Source organism: Cyclopterus lumpus, chromosome 6, assembly GCF_009769545.1.
Source record: "Cyclopterus lumpus isolate fCycLum1 chromosome 6, fCycLum1.pri, whole genome shotgun sequence".
Lineage (NCBI taxonomy): Eukaryota > Metazoa > Chordata > Actinopteri > Perciformes > Cyclopteridae > Cyclopterus > Cyclopterus lumpus.
In genome coordinates, this window is record NC_046971.1 from 15,081,817 (window position 1) to 15,101,138 (window position 19,322).

At 42.0% G+C, this 19,322-nt stretch overlaps 1 protein-coding gene across 1 annotated transcript in view; it reads right to left on the reverse strand.

Moving 5' to 3' along the window:
• LOC117732706 (membrane-associated guanylate kinase, WW and PDZ domain-containing protein 2-like) overlaps nt 1-19,322 on the reverse strand; it is a 72,939-nt gene that overhangs the window by 37,717 nt on the left and 15,900 nt on the right. Inside the window, exons 2-3 of the mRNA XM_034535815.1 lie at nt 16,495-16,611; nt 94-213 (exon numbers count right to left, since the gene is read on the reverse strand). Coding sequence (XP_034391706.1) covers nt 94-213; nt 16,495-16,611 — 237 coding nt within the window. The remainder of the gene's footprint in view (nt 1-93; nt 214-16,494; nt 16,612-19,322) is intronic.

A 19,322-nucleotide genomic window follows, 5' to 3' on the forward strand; every position in this document is an offset into this window, starting at 1 on the left:
ATATGTTCCCATTTCTGCTCCCTGAGCCCCCGTACTTGTCTCACAGATCCAACATGTTTCCTGCACATCAACCACAGCACTCCCAACACTCACCTTCATAAGTTCCACTCTCAAGCAGGGCTCCACTTTGCTCCAGTTCCATAAAACGCTCCACACTCACAAAGTTATAGTCCACCCCCGGCACCTCCCCCTCCTTAGGCTGCCGAGTGGTACCTGCAGAGAGAGAGAGGTCATCAGAGCCAAATAGGGCACTTGAGAAGAAAAGACAGGAAGGCACAGAAAGAGACCAGAAAAAGGGCTCAACTGAAAAAGACGACAGATTTGAGGCTACAAATTGTATCAGAGGAAGTGGGAGGAGAAAGGAAATGGAACAGAAGAGGCTGAGTGAGGAGTCATTACATGCGATCGCCAAATTCATTCACAATTGTGAGTGAGTGACAGTGAGAGACAGAAAGAGAGCTAGAGAGGAGATGGGAAAGCATGCTCAAACAGCAAACCAGCATCATTCAGTCCATACAAGCCAATCCGGTGTTGTTTCAGAAAGGAGTTAATCAATACGCACGTCTTTTACCAAGCATAACTCAAACCTCCTTACACAGCATACAATACTGTGCCGATTGGATTATTGTCAAAACAGCAGGAATGCAGAGGCACCACATCGCCATGCTGCAATTAGAGCCTTCCTACATCAACACTCTCCATCAGAGCTGCACCGTTGGGGCTCGGCTGTGAGATGGCAGCCATGGGAGTTTTGAGTTTAATGAGGTGCGTTTGTGTCTCTGCCAACTGGACTTTTAGCTTAGGCTCAGTGAAGTCTGCTGGTGTTGATTCCTGCTCACTATTGATCATGCTTGAAAACAGTGATTTCCACTTTTAGAGCTCAGGCCTCACATGATAAAAGCATTGATCTGGCAGTGGCTTCCACCAGATTTGACATTTTGGCCAGTTGCCTGAATATCATATCCGGCTGAATGTAATCTTTGTGGGGCAACAATCGAAGTGTGCAGGTCTAAAGAAGTGATCTGCAGCTCTGAAAAGGTTGTGGAACGCCAACAATACACTTCATGTGCTATGATATTAAAGTGTGAGCTGTGGGAGATTAAAACAGCAGGGGGTAGATGTGTTGTAGGCATATGTTGGTCGCACACACATGAACACGCACTGAGTGATTGAGGGGTTCGTCATTTCGTACTCCCAAAGTGTGATATCTTAATCATTAGATCTCTATTGATCGTCTGTCACCACTTTACTCCTGTAGTGCATCTACTGAACATTTAGTGCTGTATTTGCTGCACTGAGAGCAAAGATGGCAGTTTAGCAACACCTAATGAGTAAGAAATAAGTGATACCAGACCATCAGATCATCGGTAGTCCGTCTATAAGGCTGTCCAACACAACCATGCCATGTACATAGTGAGCTTGTTTGTTTCCATGTGTACTACTCCACTGTGTTCGTCTTTGTGGCTCTAAATGGTGGTAAAGTACCCACTGTGCCAACAGTAATCCTATTTCTAAAATGATTACAGCTCAGTAGGACACTGTAAATACACAGCACCACAGGTGTGTGTGTGTCTGTGTGTGCGTGCGTGTGTGCGTGTGTGTGTGTGTGTGTGTGTGTGTGTGTGTGTGTGTGTGTGCGTGCGTGCGAGTGTGAGTGTGTGTGTGTGCGTGCCTCCATCCAAGTTGTATGATGTACTCCAACTCTGACCAACACTTTAAAAACAATTATTGTTCGCCACCAGCACAAAGAACTCACTGTGTCCCCATTTTCTGATCGGTCAAATCCACAGACAGAAAGGAAGTGAAGGAAGCGTCAACAGGAGAGAGAGGCACGCCGCAAACAGATGTAATATGCGCTGCAAACATCTGTTTCAATGCGCCTCCCCAACTAACGTTAGAGAATTGTTCTTCATTTCAAAATGTTTCTAGTGCTCTGATAGTGGTTGGTTCTTATGCGAGGGCTCTAACATCTAGGCCTATTCTTTGATTTTGAAACAGCCATTGTGTTATTCATGAATTATCCTGTTTTTGTTACCACATATTCCTGTCACTGTCGAGAGAAGTCAATAAACAGTAAAATAATCAGCTAGTATTTTGATAATTGATTATTGTTTGTGTCTTTTATCAAGCAAGAATACTGAAATAGTGCTATGGATTCTCAGTTTCTCAATCTGGATTTGCTGTTTCTCTTTGTCATATATTAGTACAGTGAATGGTTTTAGGTTTTGGACTTTTAGTCAGACAAAACGAGAACATATAAAGAAGTCACTTTGGGCTCTGGGATGTTGTGAAAGGCATTTTTTCACAGTCAATAAATTCATTAAAAAAATGAATCTGCAGATAAAGAAAGTCGCAGCATTATTTTTTTTATTATATAAAAAATAATTGGAATGTAATAGATGTATTAAAATAAAGTTTAAGTTTAAAATAAGAGTGGATGTCGACTCATTTTTTTAGAAGAAAAGCAAACTGAAAATCAGTGTCTGTAAAGCACCAGTTAGAATAATTCACTTCCTAATCCGCTGCCTCAAAACTACCTTGACTAATCAACACTTCCAAAATGTAGTCTAGACAAAAAAAGTGTTTTTTGCAAGAATGTTATATTGTACTGTACAATTGTTACTGTATTACTGTATTCACACCCTGCAAATATGCACATTTCTACTACAACATCCCTTGAAATGAAATACTAACCCTGGGAAATATAAAATTCGTTTGTTTTTTATAATGAGTTTCAGAGGTATTGCTTTAGCTCCAGAGTAATGTTTGAGGATTCAGTTTTTGTGTCGATATACTGGATTGCATTATATCATAAGGAGCAATAAATACTCATCACTCTGACTCAGCCTATATAAACATTTTACATTATCAGTTTCCCAAAGATTGTGAATATTGAGGGGGTATTTTATTGAACTGCATTATATTATCAGGTGTCTCTGATATTTTGTCCCCTTAATGTACTGTACATACTGACGATATTACCATCTTACATGTACTACAATAAATATCAAAGTGAAGGCCAGCACCAGGCCATGCAAAACGGAGCCCACTCAATGAACAATACTGCGTGTTAAACAAAAAAATTTGTCTTGAAGAGGACCATCCATCGCATGTGTAGTGCTACTCTGAATACTGCAGCAGCTCAGCCAGCCAGGCGGGGCTGGTCACCTTCCACTTGGTACAGCTATTGATCTGTAAAATCAGAATGAAATTATTCTGCTGCCCACACCAGAGTAGGCAGAGCCAGCTGGAATACTGATGACCTGCCAATGGCTTTCTCCCACAGCTTCCTTCACTGGACAACCCGACAGAGCAGAGAGAGAAAGGGAGAGAAAGCGAGAGACTGTCTGGTTGGATCTGAGCTGGGAATATTGATCAATTATCTGGGCTTGAGATAGGAAGCCTCTTTCCTTTCCTTTCCTTTCCTTTCCTTTCCTTTCCTTCCTTCCTTCCTTCCTGTTTTTGTCCCTTGCTCTCTGCTCTTACTCCACCCTTTTGTTAGCAGCAATCACTAAAGTAGTTTTTAAAATGAACACTGTCCCTAGCCAAATCCATACTCTTTCCTTCATTGTTCCCTTTCTCTATCTTCATCTATCTTTAACCTTACCAACTTCCTTTTTCTTATCCTCAAAAACTCCCGGGTAGAGGACAACCAGTGATACAAATACAAACTATATTTTTTTGGGGCGTTGTGGATGAGGGCTAAAAATGTATCTAGTTCAGTTTATTTTGTTCTTATTCTTTTTTGTACATAGCCACACAAACTCCGAAGCAGAGCTTTAATATATGAGCTGAACAAAGCAGGACAAGCTGCACAGGTGCTCACATTAAGAAATGGCAGCAGACTGTACTGAGAGGAGGCAGTGACGCTTCCCCTGAGCCAAAAGCACTGCTGCTGTCGACTATTGATTGGCTGTCGTACTCTCACTAATAAAGGATAAAGTCGGCTGTGAGCCAAGAATGGTCTTTGCATTGCAATCATCCAGTGTTGCCCAACTTCTGAGAGGTGACGCTGCGAGTAGGAGTAGGAGCGCTGTAGAGATTTATGGCGTAAATGACTTAAATCCATAATAGCATGGAAAGGCTTTGGAGCTGCTACTTTAGGGGGTGAAGACATTCTCTGCCTCAAACCATGACGACAGAGCGCTACACATTGGTGGGAGTGTGTGAGTGAGAGAAAAAAGAGATTACATAGAAACATAACAAGGAAGTTCCATTTGGGGGAAAAGCTAAAATAGCTGATAAACTGAAATAACTCAGCTGGATGTCAGACGATAAGCGGACAAAGACCGTTGCTAAATAATAGAGTGGCAGAAGAGTGGCAAGCACAGAAAGGGACAGCAGAGAGACAGTAAGAGAGGGAAAGCATGATTGGGTAACCTCGCTTTGCATCCACAGAGGCCAGAGAACGTGCACGTGTATTCATACGTATGTTTGTATAATTAGACAGGAAGTCACCAAGTGGGACAAGCAGGGCGCAGGAGATTCAGAGCTAAAAATAGATTATCGATGGACTGATTATCATAATAAAGCGTGGGGGAAGGTGGTCTCTGCAGTCTCAGTAAGTGTGTGTGGGAACGAGGAAGTGAGGGTGCAGGAAACCAAGTGTGTGTTCCATGTTTCACATATCATCAGAGCCATCCGGCGGCTTTGGGAGTTTGAGAGACTGTGTTATAAAGACCAGGGTTACACCAAATTAGTAACTACATTACTAACTATCTTATAGGTAAACAAGCGTGATGCTCTTCAATGATAATCCCCGGGTGGAATGGATGAGGAGGATTCAAACACGCTGGTACAGATTTGATAGTACACCTGTCCCTCTGAGCTGAATGTATGTACCGTATTTTCCGCACTATAAGGCGCACTTAAAAGCCTTTCATTTTCTCAAAAAACGACAGTGCGCCTTATAATCCGGAGCGCCTTTTTTATGAATTAATTCTGGTTGTGCTTACTGACCTCGAAGCGATTTTGTGTGGTACACAGCGCTCTGTCAAAATGTTTTAGTACGACTTTGGTAAACTACAAAGCCGCACTGCTTGCAGCATTATGGTGCGTTCACACCAAACGGCTTTATAACTCGCGTCAGTTTATTCGCCAGTCAAGTTGTGTTCATTTGTGTCTTTCGCAACCAGTTGCGAAAAGGGGGCGTGGCTTATCTCCGTGGCATGTCTGGGTAAAAACAGTTATAATTTCCTCCATCCACCACGGTGGAAATAACCACTAGTTCTGTTTTATACTTGTTGTGGATATCCCATAAACATGGCACCTGTCAAGAGACACGTTTACGACGCGGACTTCAAACTCAAGGCTATCAGTCACGCAGTAGAACATGGGAATAGTATGGGGTCAGATCAGTCTCAATAATTGCAAATGCACACAGACAGACTTACAAATGCAAACAAGATTTACAAATGCGCCCAGAACAATTTACAAATATGTTTGATTTACAAATGCACACAGAAGGATTTACAAATAAATTAGACTCACAAATGCACGCAGAACGACGTGTCTGTGTTTATTATTATTACTATTATTATTTGTCAATCGCACTGCATTTGTTTGTGGATTCTTCACATGTGTGTATGGATTTATGAGACTCCCCTGCCGTGGCTAGATCCGCAAATGCGTTTTTTCAACATAGACCTAGCTGTAGCCAATCAGATGTCGCCCTCATTTTCAACCAATCACATGAGCGTCATTCACTTTATTTGCGCCTTAGAGGGGCGTGGCTTATCTCTGTGGCTTTACTCCGTGGAAACAGTTATAACTTCCGTCATCCACTATTTCTGCTTTATACTTGTTGTGGACATCCCATAAACGTCGGAACATCTAACGCCCTTGTGTTTGGGTTCATAACATTAATATCATATGTATATATTTATACATAACATCACAGCTCGGTGACTTTCACCGACGACGTCTGAATGACAGCGGGCAAACTTTTTCATTCGTGCCGTGCCAAGATTTTCTACAAGATTTACAAGATTATACCGAACTTTCAATGACAACAATGGGGGTGGGGGGGGGGTACATTAATTGTGTATCCCTCTGCAAATTGTGCAACTGTAACGCTGGCAGCCCCGTGTGGAGGGGAGGGGGAGATGCGCTCATGTGATTGGCTGAAAATGAGGGCGACATCTGATTGGCTACAGCTAAGTCTATGTTGAAAAAACGCATTTGCGGATCTAGCCACGGCAGGGGAGTCTCATAAATCCGTACACACGTGAAGAATCCACTAACAAATGCAGTGCGATTGACAAATAAATAAACACAGACATGTCGTTCTGCGTGCATTTGTGAGTCTAATTTATTTGTAAATCCTTCTGTGTGCATTTGTAAATCAAACATATTTGTAAATTGTTCTGTGCGCATTTGTAAATCTTTGTGTTTGCATTTGTAAGTCTCTCTGTGTGCATTTGTAAATCAATTCAACATTAATGAATCAATGGTACGGAAGTGGAGGAAGCAAGAAGATGACCTGCGCCAAGACCACACAGAGTTACGCTAACGTTTGATTTAGCGGTATCAGACTGTTTTTTTACGTGTTACAACTGAACAAGGTTGGGAGTTATTGTAAATACGCTCATTAACGTTTGAACAATGTTGAGAGTTATTGTGAACACGTTTAATAAAGTTTGACTGACTGACTGTTTTGTTTCGCTTAATGCGCCTTATAGTCGGGTGCGCTTTATATATGAAAAAAGATCGAAAATAGACCATTCATTGACAGTGCGCCTTATAATCCAGTGCGCCCTATAGTGCGGAAAATACGGTACCCAAAAAAGGCTGAACATTGTGGAAAGAGACACATACATCTTCTGAATGTTTGTCTTTTCATCTCACTTGAGACATTTAATCATACTGGATGCTTTGGTAGGCCCATAACTACATGTGCACATTGTGCAGCTGAGCACAAATCCCAGGGTGTCTAACTATTTCCTATTTTTCACCCTAAAGTCTATGAAACCGTGTATAAAATAATGCAAAAGACATAACAATCTTTGTATTCAATTTAATTGTGTACGTGTGACATTTTAATACAAACTAACCAAGAGGGAATATTAAGGGAACACTGGTTTTCAAGACATTATCCTGCAATAGTACGTACAAATACATACTGTCCTCAAAACCCTGAACTTGTTTACCTAGAATCCTTTACAGGAAAGAGCAAGCAGAACAGAGAGGAATGTGAGGATTGTCTGTGTTTGTTTTTCACACCAAGCTCACTGCTGCTTTCTACCCATCCATCCATCCATCCATCCATCTCAAATTGCATTCCTCTATTATCCTTTATCATTCTCTCCATCCTCTTGTTTCCAATTTACCTCATTGCACTTCCATCCATTTGTTCCTCTATTTGTGCTCTTTGTCACCATTACTCCCTCCTTGTCTTTTTTAATCCGCTCCCTCTTCTCCTTGTTATCCTCCTCTCTTCTTTTGTCTCTCCTTCAAGCGCCATCCCGCACTTAAGTCTCACATCTCATTCACTCTCACTGTTAACGCTCCTCTTCCATGTCCTTCTTCCCAGTTCACAGATATGTAGAACTGTGACAGCATGTCTATAAGAATGGTATGATGGAGAACACACGCAGTCATCCTTATTTACACTACAAAGCCCAGGTACATATTCAGCAATGCAACATGGCAACACTCTGACAGGAGCATCTGCTACCAAGACAACACGTCAGTGCCTGGCAACGCAGCATTGCCATGGTAACAAGCCGCAACATCTACATTTGCTGTAGAAAAATAATATTTATGCCAGATATGACACCTGGCCGTTTTGCAAACACAGACGTTTTCTAGTTACAGACTCAAAGGTCTTCAGCTTGAGCCCTTTTGCTCTGCAGAGCTGCAGGTCTGTGCTCCCTCGCACTTCACCAATCAATTACTGTCACAGCTTGGCCACGGAGACTCACACCTGGTTACTTCAGAGTAATTCAGCTGTTTTTTAAGAGCACAGGTTTGACTCCAATGGGGGCTGCACACTGTGATCGGGCTGCTTGCTAAGTTACAGATACAGTGAGCTGAAAGGGACAAATCATGACCCGGTTATACGAAAGATAATTCATGGAACCTACTTCCGACATGCTCACAACAACATGGTCTGTGGATTATCTTTTGTAACCGGGTAGTGATTTATGGAAGGAGACATTGCTGTTGAGATTTTCAAATGTATTCTTTGCTTACTTAAAACACCAAAGGTGAGTGCCTTATAGTCCCATTATAGATGAAGGCCTCCTGCAGACAAGATCTGGTCATCTAGTTTACAGCAAGTTGGGCTGGGAAACATGTCAGTGTACAAAGTAGCAAACTCCTCAATTCATTAATCGCTCAGTAATTTACATTTACACAAAATTCAAAAAAGATAATTTGCCATTTCATTAGGGTCAAGAAATAGCCTGGCACATAAGCCTGGCACATACATTTTGATTTGTGGACAGTTGGAAGAAACTGGATATAACTAGTTAATTAGCATTAGAGGTGCTGGTAGATGGGTTCGATATTCTACATTGAGCCTGGCTAATTCTTAGAGGCTCCAGCTTCATGTTTACCAAATAGACAGGGGCGACTGTATGTTCTTTATCAGTACAGAAGTAATTGTGTCTGCAGCATGAATCACTGAAAACTGTTAAATAATATATTTACCCATTCTTTAATCAAGTGAGTAAATGATTGAAGTTGGATGATTGAAGATTCAATCGACCAAAAATGGATCACGAACAGTGATAGAAAATCACGTTGGTCATTTATCAACCAAAGATATAATTTAAACATTGGTTGACTCCTGTTTTCAACTGTCAACTGGGAAATTGTGATTGGCATTTTTACAGTTTTCTCATATTTTATAGACCAAATGTTTAATCAATGATTCACAAAAAATAAATTAAAAAAGACGAATATTATAGATTATTATTTCAGCTCTACTTTCTTCAGAATTACCCTAATTTTAAATAATATTTCTGTTATTGTACTGTTGTGTTGGGTTTATTTTCTTTTTAGGGTTTTGCTGCTAACTATGTTTGCATAGAAGGGATTTCCGAGGGAATGAAACTACCCCACAGAAAAGAAACCTTGTAAGCACAGAGTTAATTCAGGTTTGAAACAGATCAAGTCTGGAGTTTCTTTCATAAAGTGCCTGTCTGTCAGGCCCACTTGTCGTGGTAAAGACAACTGTGTTGCTCAGTGCATCAGCGTCTGCCAGAGCTGGTGACATTGAGACATTACTCTTGTGCTGATGTCCTGAAGTGATGGAAATCAGCCCTGATAGGCTGAAAAGCCCCTTTATTAGTCTGCAGAGCTGACTGACGCAGGACAACATTGGGGGTCACGATGACAGAGCCGGTGTGTGGTGTTTGGTATGCAATGCATGAGTGTGTGTGTGTGTGTGTGTGTGTGTGTGTGTGTGTGTGTGTGTGTGTGTGTGTGTGTGTGCGTGTGTGTGTGTGCATATATTTATGTTAAGAGGTTAAGATTGACCAGAGTAAACAGCTCTCTGAGGTGTCAGCGCTTACTGACCATCACAGGATGCGTGGCCTGCTAAGCACCTGGCTCATCACCGCACATTACTCTGATCTTAGAAGTAGCACTCACAGAGACACGGAGGTAGGAGGGCGAGAAGGTATGACTAGAGAGAGGGTATAAAGGGTTTCAGAATAACCACGTTTGTGATTAGCTCCGTAGGGAGAGGATCATACCAAGGAGAAGAAAAAGAGTATGCCTGTCCAAAGCATGCAAAGCACTTTGAAAACATAATCAATTCATTAGTCATGTTCAATATTTGCTTTTTTCATTTCATAAAATTCATATCATTCCGTTGAAATTTCTTTCATCTGTGGAACAACATCAATCCTGTGTGCCAATCAAACCGTGGGGAGCACAGAACCACATCAAAGCATGCCAGCCAGCCCTTTAGCAGGAGCAAGCCAGCAAGAAAATCACCCCTTTAAGGAGAGAGCATCTGGGGGATGATGCATTTCTCTTTCTCATAGAGGCAAGCACACACCGCCTCAACAGAGAATGACGTGTAACACTCATTATGTATCAGTTCAGCCCATTAAATCTCAGCACACAAACAGAATAATCAATGCCTCAGTGTAAAAAACATATACGAGCATGTAGTGTTACATTCATACATAAACACAGTGTGTTTGTGTGCGTTCACACAGAAATACAATTAATCTGCCACAGAAACACACACATAATAAATTAATCTTTTCTTTATCACCTTATTCAACTTCACTGTAATCTAATCATCAGGACAATCTTCCCCATCCGACAGTCATCCCTCCTCTTCCTCTCCAATCATCATCAGTCACAGTATTAATTCATCTCTTACTCTAAATATGATACAATCAGCAATATGAATCTGTAAACAGTATTTAAGAATACATAACTAATGAATGTGCTCAAACTAAAAAAAACAATTTAAAATACTAAACATATATTCTTGGTGAAATTTCATAACACAATTTTGGATGCAAATATAATAGTAAAATAAAAACAGTTTTTTTTAATCAGAGGGAGGTAGAAGAAATTGGTGTGAGTGTCCATCTGATTGTACATTTTCAATAGCATAATGAATGCAGTCTAACTTTGCTACAACAGCACATTGGCAACCATATTGTCTGAGCCGAAAGGTTCAATGTGACGCACATTGAGCTTTAATTTAAAAATATCTGACTGCTTGGTAACTGTTTTACAACTATTGAAAGCCATTTCCTCTGAAAGAAGGAAAATAACAAATCACAATTTTTCAAATCACAGTTCACACTTTCAAACTCTTCACACAAATGCAAAACAGCAATCTAATAACCAAACCATGACAGATGTTCTTAAACATATGTAAATGTTTCCAAATCATAAAATAATTTGAACTAAAGAAAAACATCCAGCATCAGTGTCATCTGTCTTTTTCTGCGACTAATTTGTTGATGTTTGTGTTCCAATAATGAGACAAAGCACAAAAAAGATTATCAAGTATTTATAGAGAGAAATGCTGATTGACCGACTACAGTATATTCCTAACTCAGATTAAAATGCTCCCAGTTTTACAAGGACCTTGATTTTCTTGACCATCAATAAGCATGAAGATCTTTGAAATAAAGGATGAATCAGACATTCAAAGAGAGTGATTCATAGAGTCTTTCATGCATCTACATACAGTTTGCATACTTGTTGATACAACTTTTCTCTAGGTTGTAATATTGTAGTTTTCCATTATTTGGTGCATGACAAGCTATTTTGCTAAACTCTATGATGGTGCAGAGAGCTGTGTGAAGCATTTCGCAAAAGAGAACAACAAAATGAGCATGCAAGTAAACCCTATACATTTTGTAGACAAAACTCTCCTGCATGTATCAAGGTTAAAAGCTGTTATTTTCCACAAATCTTCTCCCATCATCAGGATACCGTATTCGTTACTGCAATCATTATCAGCCGCGCCTCTCAACCCGATCACAATCCTAAGCATCTTGGCCATGTTCCTCAGCAACATCGTTATCTGCTCCTCCTCTGCAGCCTCCAGAGGAGGATTCCCTGTCGGAGGCTGCAGGGCAGCATGCGTTCGGAGCAGCGGATATGAAGAAGCTGCATGTATTTATAGGCAATGTGAGTAGAGAAACGTGCTGCTCACTGTTAAAGCTATTTATAGAGCCTTTTACTGATGCCTCTGAATAGTGTGGAGGGGAGGAGACGGTTCTCTGGGGAATGACTCCCTCATATCTCCCACTACCCCCATTCAGTGCACGTCCACTCTTTTACTCCCCAAGTCTCTGCTCTCATCCCTCCAACCTCTTGCATCGACTCTCGCCTTCTCCATTGTCATCCTCTGTTCGCTCTCTTCCTCCCTTTCCAATTCTCCCCTGCTGATCTCATCTTAACCACCTCTCTTCCTGTCATCTCCCCTTTTTCTATCTTCTCCCAGAGCCTCTTTGCTCATGTCTATATTCATCATCTTTCCTCAACCTCTACTGTACTGCCACATCTCTGCTTCCCCAAAAATATTTTCCACATCTTTCCATTTTTTTAGCCTATGTCACTCTCAGCTACATTCCTATCAGAGAGAGAGAGAGAGAGAAAGAGACACACACACACAGAGCGACAGAGAGAGAGAGAAGAACCATCAACAACTCTTCTCTAAATTCCTCAACAGCAGGTGCTCCACTTTTTGAAGTGGTCAAGTGAATGAAGGAAAAACTGGCAAACTTCTTATCTTAAAGGCTTGAGAAGTAAGAAAGACAAACCGACAATCTTATCAAATGTTTCAACCTGTAGACTGTAATGCCTATCTAAAGTTTTATTCCACTCCCAAATTCTCCTTCTCCATCTGTCAGTTTTTTCAGCTTGACACTTTTGATTCATATCAGTCTGCTATTCGTGTTAGTCCCTATCTTAGTTAAAATATATCTGTATGTCCTTAAAGTGGCAGTCCAGCAAGTGTTTGTCATGTGTACAAGTGAAAGAAAGCATTTACACACAAACCCAACAGCAAACAATACAGCAGGAAGTCTGGAGGCAACAATGCAAAATGTTTACAAATAATAATATCAAAAGGGCAAGATATCAAATGTAATCCATTATTTGGGGGGGGGACAGCCAGTCCTTGAGCCAAGTGATGTAACAGGATGCAGGAGTTGATGTTAGCATGTGAGCCTTCTAGCTGTATGAAAACACACACACACACACACACACACACACACACACACACACACCCACACACACACGCACGCAAAAACACCCACACCACCTCCCACGTCCTTCAATGTGACAGCATGTTGTGATGCAGAGTGGCGTCTGCTTGTCAAGCTGACAGACTCGCACTGACAGCATGGTCAGAGCGATGCAGACATGGGAGAAAAACACTGATTTTGTAACGCTCCAAACCACAACAACAAACAGCCTGCCGGGCACTCATCAACCATCATCATTTTTTTAGCCGCCTGATGCTGTGTCACTTTGATGGTCGAGCAACGCGAGGCTCCAGAATGCGTCCAAAATGGTTGCATATATGAAACCTTTCTTTTTTTGTGTGTGTGAGTTAAAATTGAACATAGTGCATAATGACATTATCATTGGTTCCCCCTCCGGAGAGGACACACAAGCCACTGTCTATTTCATTCTCGCCTCCTGAATCTTAAAATTCAACTTGAGGAGAGAGCGTTGAGCAGTTGCGAGAGCACGTAGGGAGGGTGGGGAGAGTGAGCAGAGAGGGTCGAGCCCCGTGCTCGCCAGGAGGCCTTTGTATCACAAAGCCAAATGCGTGTACTTTATGGAATGATTTAGCCGTCACCATGTTCCAAAAATCAAGCAGTCTATAGCAGAATATTCAAAAAATCCAAATGAGAAGAGAGGAGGAGGCTGATGGGGAGGGAGACAAAGATGTTCTGACTCAGAGGCCACTGATACAAGTAAACTAAATAATCCAAAAAAAGGTAAACATTCTCAATATGCCGCTCTTTGTTAAATGGTTTTGTTGTGTTTTTTTATACTTGTGAGTGGTTTAATTTACTGTATGCCAATGCACTGTATTTCATACTAGTCAATTTAATATAGTGAAGTAAAAAGTAAAATGTTTCCAGATGAAATGTAGTGGAGTAGAAAGTATATAGGGTCCAAATGGTACTTAAGTACAGTACACTTAAATAAATGTAGTTCATTAGTTCCACCACTGATTAATACCATGCTGTAAGAAAAAATGATGCTACCAGTGAAAAGGAGCCCTGCAACGCTGCTTCTGTCTGTCTCAGACTGCCATGAAGTCATGCAACCAGTGAAACATCCTCATATGCAGTAGAGACCACCTGCTGACCAAAGGCAAATTAAATCACATTGGTGAGATTAAACCGCATTTTGGGAATCACTGTAATATGACATATATTTTCAAGCTGCTAGCAAGGAGGTCTATGGATTGGAATTTTTTTTATCTTCCATTACACTGTATCAGCTTTGTCGAGTGATAGGCAGTTAATTATGGGGATATCATTACCACACACACATCACACAGAATAACTGACTTTTCATAAAGGGCTGGGAGGCAGCTATAATTGAAACGTGGTACCGAATAGGGCTGTCACATTCATGAATTTTAGTTGATGATTGACATACAAATAATTGCAAATTTGAGATTATTGATTTAATTGTCTTATTCTGTTCACTTTATACCACACAGTGGTGCTGTTGTTTGGATTTCCAACAAGACCTAAATCCATGATGTGAATTTTAATGGCTGCTCATTGAAATGATGCAATCATTGGCAAAGGTGTCCATTAATCTTCAAATAGTTTGCTGAAACAATGTTTGACCTCAGGCTCTGCTGCACATAGATTTTGCTTGTTTTAAAACTGATGTGTAGGCTGACCAAATGTAACAAAAAAGTGGTTGAAGACAGAGAAGCGGGCTTGACTTTATTTTAAAAAGTTAATATGAAACAGAGAATCCTGTATAGCCTGTATTAACTGTTCCGGATTCTGTTGTTTTGCCTAAAGGGTCAAAGTTGCTCACTTTGCACGGTACATTTATTACGACGAGACAACTTTACTACTAATGTCTTCTCTGCTTCGGTCGCCAACACCGGCCTGCTTTGAGCGTATCCACCGTCACTCTTGATCGACCACACTCTCGTACTATGCACTATTTCCTAACTGACCCACTTTGTTCTTATAACACAGTGTTTCCAAAAACAATTGTATGTGAATTATCTAATTAGAAAAGCTGGAAGCAACAACTCCAACATAACTTTCCCCAGAGCTGTCAAACACAATGCTGCACCCATAGGGAAAAGAATCAAGAGAGCTGTTATCGACACCTCTCTGTCATTATCTGGCTTTGGAAAGACACGAATACAGTCTCATATGAGCTGAAACAAAAATAACCTATCCAACAGCAGTAAGATCTAGAGAGCCAAGCTCTCTTTTTTCATGTTGTTTTCTGACATTGAACCTTGTGCTCAGGTTGACTCGTTATTTACCCAGCGCATACACACATTACATTACATGTCATTTAGCCGACGCTTTTATCCAAAGCGACTTACAATAAGTGCATTCAACCATGAGCACAAACTCACCTAATTCACTTTCTTTTTGTTGCCACATTTGTAACATTGGTTTTGTAACAAGGGGCCTATGCCGTGACAGGGCTGAAGTGTGGGAGGACCTGCAGTGTTGAACCTCAGCCAGACCACATCACCTTAGTTGTCACCATGTCAGTCCGCCTTCGCTGCACTATTACACAGCGAACAGGCAGAGGTAGAGAGAAAAAAGGAGAGGAAAGGAGAAGGAAAGTGGGCTGTCTGGCTGGAGTTAGAATTGAAAGGTAGTGAAAATGTGATGGAACGAGGTGGTGACCAAAAGAAATTGAAGAGGCAGATAAGGAGGGAGAAGGAGGGGGAACATGAGAGAGAGAGCAAAGAGTGATAGCAAAGAGATGAAGACGAAAGAAGAGAGGGAGGGAGAGAGGAGAGGAAGGAAAGAGAGGCTCACGACTGTGCAGCTGTGGGAGCGTATTAAACAATCACTTCTGTGTCAACGGCTCAACACACCGGCAGAGGACATCTAGCATAGTAGAAGCACTCAGCCAACACAAAAACAACTATCACTGACGTCAAATCTTAGCTTTCTCATGATTTTGTACCATCTGTCTGTTCACGAGCAGCCAAAAGGCCGGTTGATTCAACTCAACCACCTTTGCTAGTAAAACACCCATGACTGAGTTAATGGAGGATACTGAAAAATGTCTGATGAGTACAAAGCCCTTCAGCAAACATCAAATCACAGTGCACCAATCCACATGCCGCATGAAAGGAGTAACATGTGTGTTCTGCAGAGTCAAGCATCAGAGCAGTTTCAGTCTCCAGAGAAGCTGATTCACGAGCTGCTTGTTATATTGACAACAGGCAGAGCTTCTGGGGACGACATCCCCTCAATGTAAATCACGGCAATGACATCGTTGCCCAACAGGCACACGCACTGATAACACAACGTAAACATAGACACGCATGTCCACACGCAACCCACAGGGGTTGTGTCGATGAGAGGATTTTTGTAAAAGAAACACCTTCTTAATGTACCCGAGAGAATGACGCGTTATCTTTGTATATCTGCGTGTGTGTTGTGCATGTCTAGCGTGTGCTGGAGGGGGTAGGGCGTCAAGGCAATGCAAGCCTCGAGACAAGAGGGTGGTTGCCGTGGAAACCTCAGGCTGAGAGCTCAGCAGCCGGACGATTGACTGAAAAGAAGGAGCAATTGACGGTGAGAGACGGAGAGAAAGAGTGTGATGTAAAAACAGGAGGGCAACGTCCCAAGGGCTAGGGAATACTAAAAAAGAGAAAGAGAATTAAATATGGCTGGAGAAGGAGGAGGGAGGGTGAAATCATATCTATGAAAGAGAGAAAAACAATGACAAAGACACACAGTGAGGCAGTGGAGAGGAGAAGATCAAAGAGGAATGAATGGAAGCCAGAAGAAAGGAGAGAGGCGGGTGATGTGGACTCACAGGGAACGGTGCGGAGGTAGAGGTTGTCTCTGATGATCTGCTGGTGGTCGTGGTCCACTGAGCCCTTGGAGAAACGCAGGTTGAGGTAGTGCCGCAAATCCTTGTCAACCACCCCACCTGAACACAAACACAGGAAAAGAGATTAGAGCTTGCTTTCATTTGATAACATCACATGCCACACAAGCCTGACTCTTATTGAGTCTCGTTTCAAGATTGGCTCTAGATCAATTGTGATGCAAGTGACACCGTTTTGGGAACTAAAAGACTCCACTGGAAACAAGCAGCCTGCCCACTAGGCCAGTCATTACACTCATTCTGTGCAACTACAACTCGCTAAAAACCACAGAACCCACAGACAAAAAAACTATATTAAAACAAATCCTCCATCTTATCCTCCAAATATTGTATCTGTGCAAACATTATATTGCATCAACAAAGAGTTTAAGATGACACAGAATGCACAGCTTGTCACAATTGTCAGACAATGAAGAAGAAGTCGAAGATGATTTTTAACAACCTTACACTCCTTAGGAGAAGTAAAGGAGGGAAACTATGTTACGGGTGTGAAAACAGCAAGAGTCAAAACGAGGCAGAATGGCTTAATCAGATTGAAAGCTTGCTCAGATTTTTTACTTTTTTAAGCAGAGGCTACTACACGCTGACGTAAACACACACACACACACACACACACACACACAGATCATGGTAATTGTGTAAACCAGTGATCCCCTCTGGGCTAAATATGCAGTGTCAGCAGGTTGGGTGACAAAGGCCTACAGAGGACAGAAGCTCACACCACCTCATCGTTGCCTTTGCTTATTATTTCTGAACACGCTGTCTTCCTGTAACACAGTAAAATAAGTAGCAGACATAAGGCAGGGGACTAAGAGCAGGCCAACATCTGTGCTGCACACACACTATATGATAATGTCCATGAATTGTTTCTCCTCCCTTCATCCCAAACCAAAGAAGCCCAGGAGGATGAGAGGAGGAGAACTTATTTTCCACACAACATTCAGTATGCATGACTATCACATTGGACCGCGGGAGGGATTAGGTTACATGCCATGCATTTACAAATGAAAAACATGTCACTCATGCATATTCTAGCGACCTCCTGCCAAATTAAATTGACAGCGTTCGGCCTACCGGTTGAGATTATGCAGCGTCTACCGTCAAAGAGAACATACAGCGTACCGTCGGGGAAAAGATTATTTACACTGCACAGGCTCCGTAGATACCAGTATGTATGTTGCTTACAGAGGTGATTCTGTGATGAATCCTTTTGGAATAACATCTTATGTAAACTGACACCATTTTAGCGAGGCTTCGAAGCATTCGGAATTGCTTCACAAACAGCAAAGCTAGAGGAGAGGAGAGGACAGGAGAGGAGAGGAGAGAAGAGGAGAGGAGACAGCCAGAAAACAAAGGAAGACAGGATGAAATCTTAATTAACATTAGGAGGACTGTCGCAGTTCTCAGAATGGTTTAAACAAAAGAAATCATACCACAGAGCTATGTATTCAGGCATAGGCCATATCTTTGACATGCACAGACACCGATACTCACATATTTATACATGCACACCAAAACACACAGACATATGTTCACAGAGAGATGGAGAGATGGAGAGACGGACAGACAGCGTGACGAAAAAGGCTGTGCAGACCAGGCACCTCATCAGCAGCAAGCTCAGATGTTGATGAAAGCAGTCCTTTCTCCACAGGTATACATCCACAGACAGCCTGTCCTCCCAGGCGTCCTCTAGCCTTGCAACCAACCACCCAACATCTTCTGCTGAAACCTCACTTTCCTCCTTCCTGCCTCTGCTTCTCCACCGCAGTTCCACCACACACACTCAGCACCTGGCTGTAACCAATTTTAATCCCAGAGAAGACGAGGAGGATGAGGGGGAAGGGAGATGCCGAGAGACACGAAAAGATGTAAAGAGACGACGACCGTCGGGAGAAAAGAGAGGAGAAGGAGATGTGACAGTGGGAAGCCGGGCTCCAAACGACCTGCCAGCGGATTGGCCACAGTGCTTCCACAGTCCTGCAGTGGCCCCTATCTGCTGCTGCTTTTACTGCACTGGAGTGTTTGTGCATTTGTATGGTGAAGGTTTGTGTGAGAGAGATATTGGGTAACAGTATAAAATAAATGTTGTGGTGGATGAAAGCAATTGTAGATGTGTGTCTGTATTTCTGAGTGTGTGTCTGTGAGATTGCACCCAGATGCTCCCTGACGTTCCTCAAATACTCTGCTTCTCGCAAACCAGATGCTCTCCCTGTTTGACCTTGTGTAAACATATCTGAATAGAGAGAAATGCCGTGAAACGCAACAGCAGCATATGTCACACCGAGGTAACACACACTAATACGCACACGGCGAGATGAGCGATGAGCTCATAGCTGCAGACGCCAGTAAAGATGCCTTGAGCACCGTCTTGGGCTAGGTTTGGTCTACATACAAGGAATAAACAAACACCAACACAGAAACCCAAACTCAAGATATGAGTACTCAGCTCAGGGCACAGCTGAGTGTGGAGGAGGATGAGTGTATTTATAGAGGCTTTATATAGGTATACCTCTTCAAATAGAGTTAGCAACCTCAGCGTTAATCTTCATGCAGTAAACATCAATGTCAACTTGTTTTGTGGTTAGCTGCTTCAACAAAGCAGGAAAATGCTGGGGGAAAACTATTTTATAGATGTCCAAAAATGAGTCAAAAGTCAAAAGGAAAGCGATGAGAGCCACGATCATTCACAAACTCATCAAGGCAGATAGCAATCAGTGACGCTTCTGCTCAGTGAAGCACTACATTAGTCCATG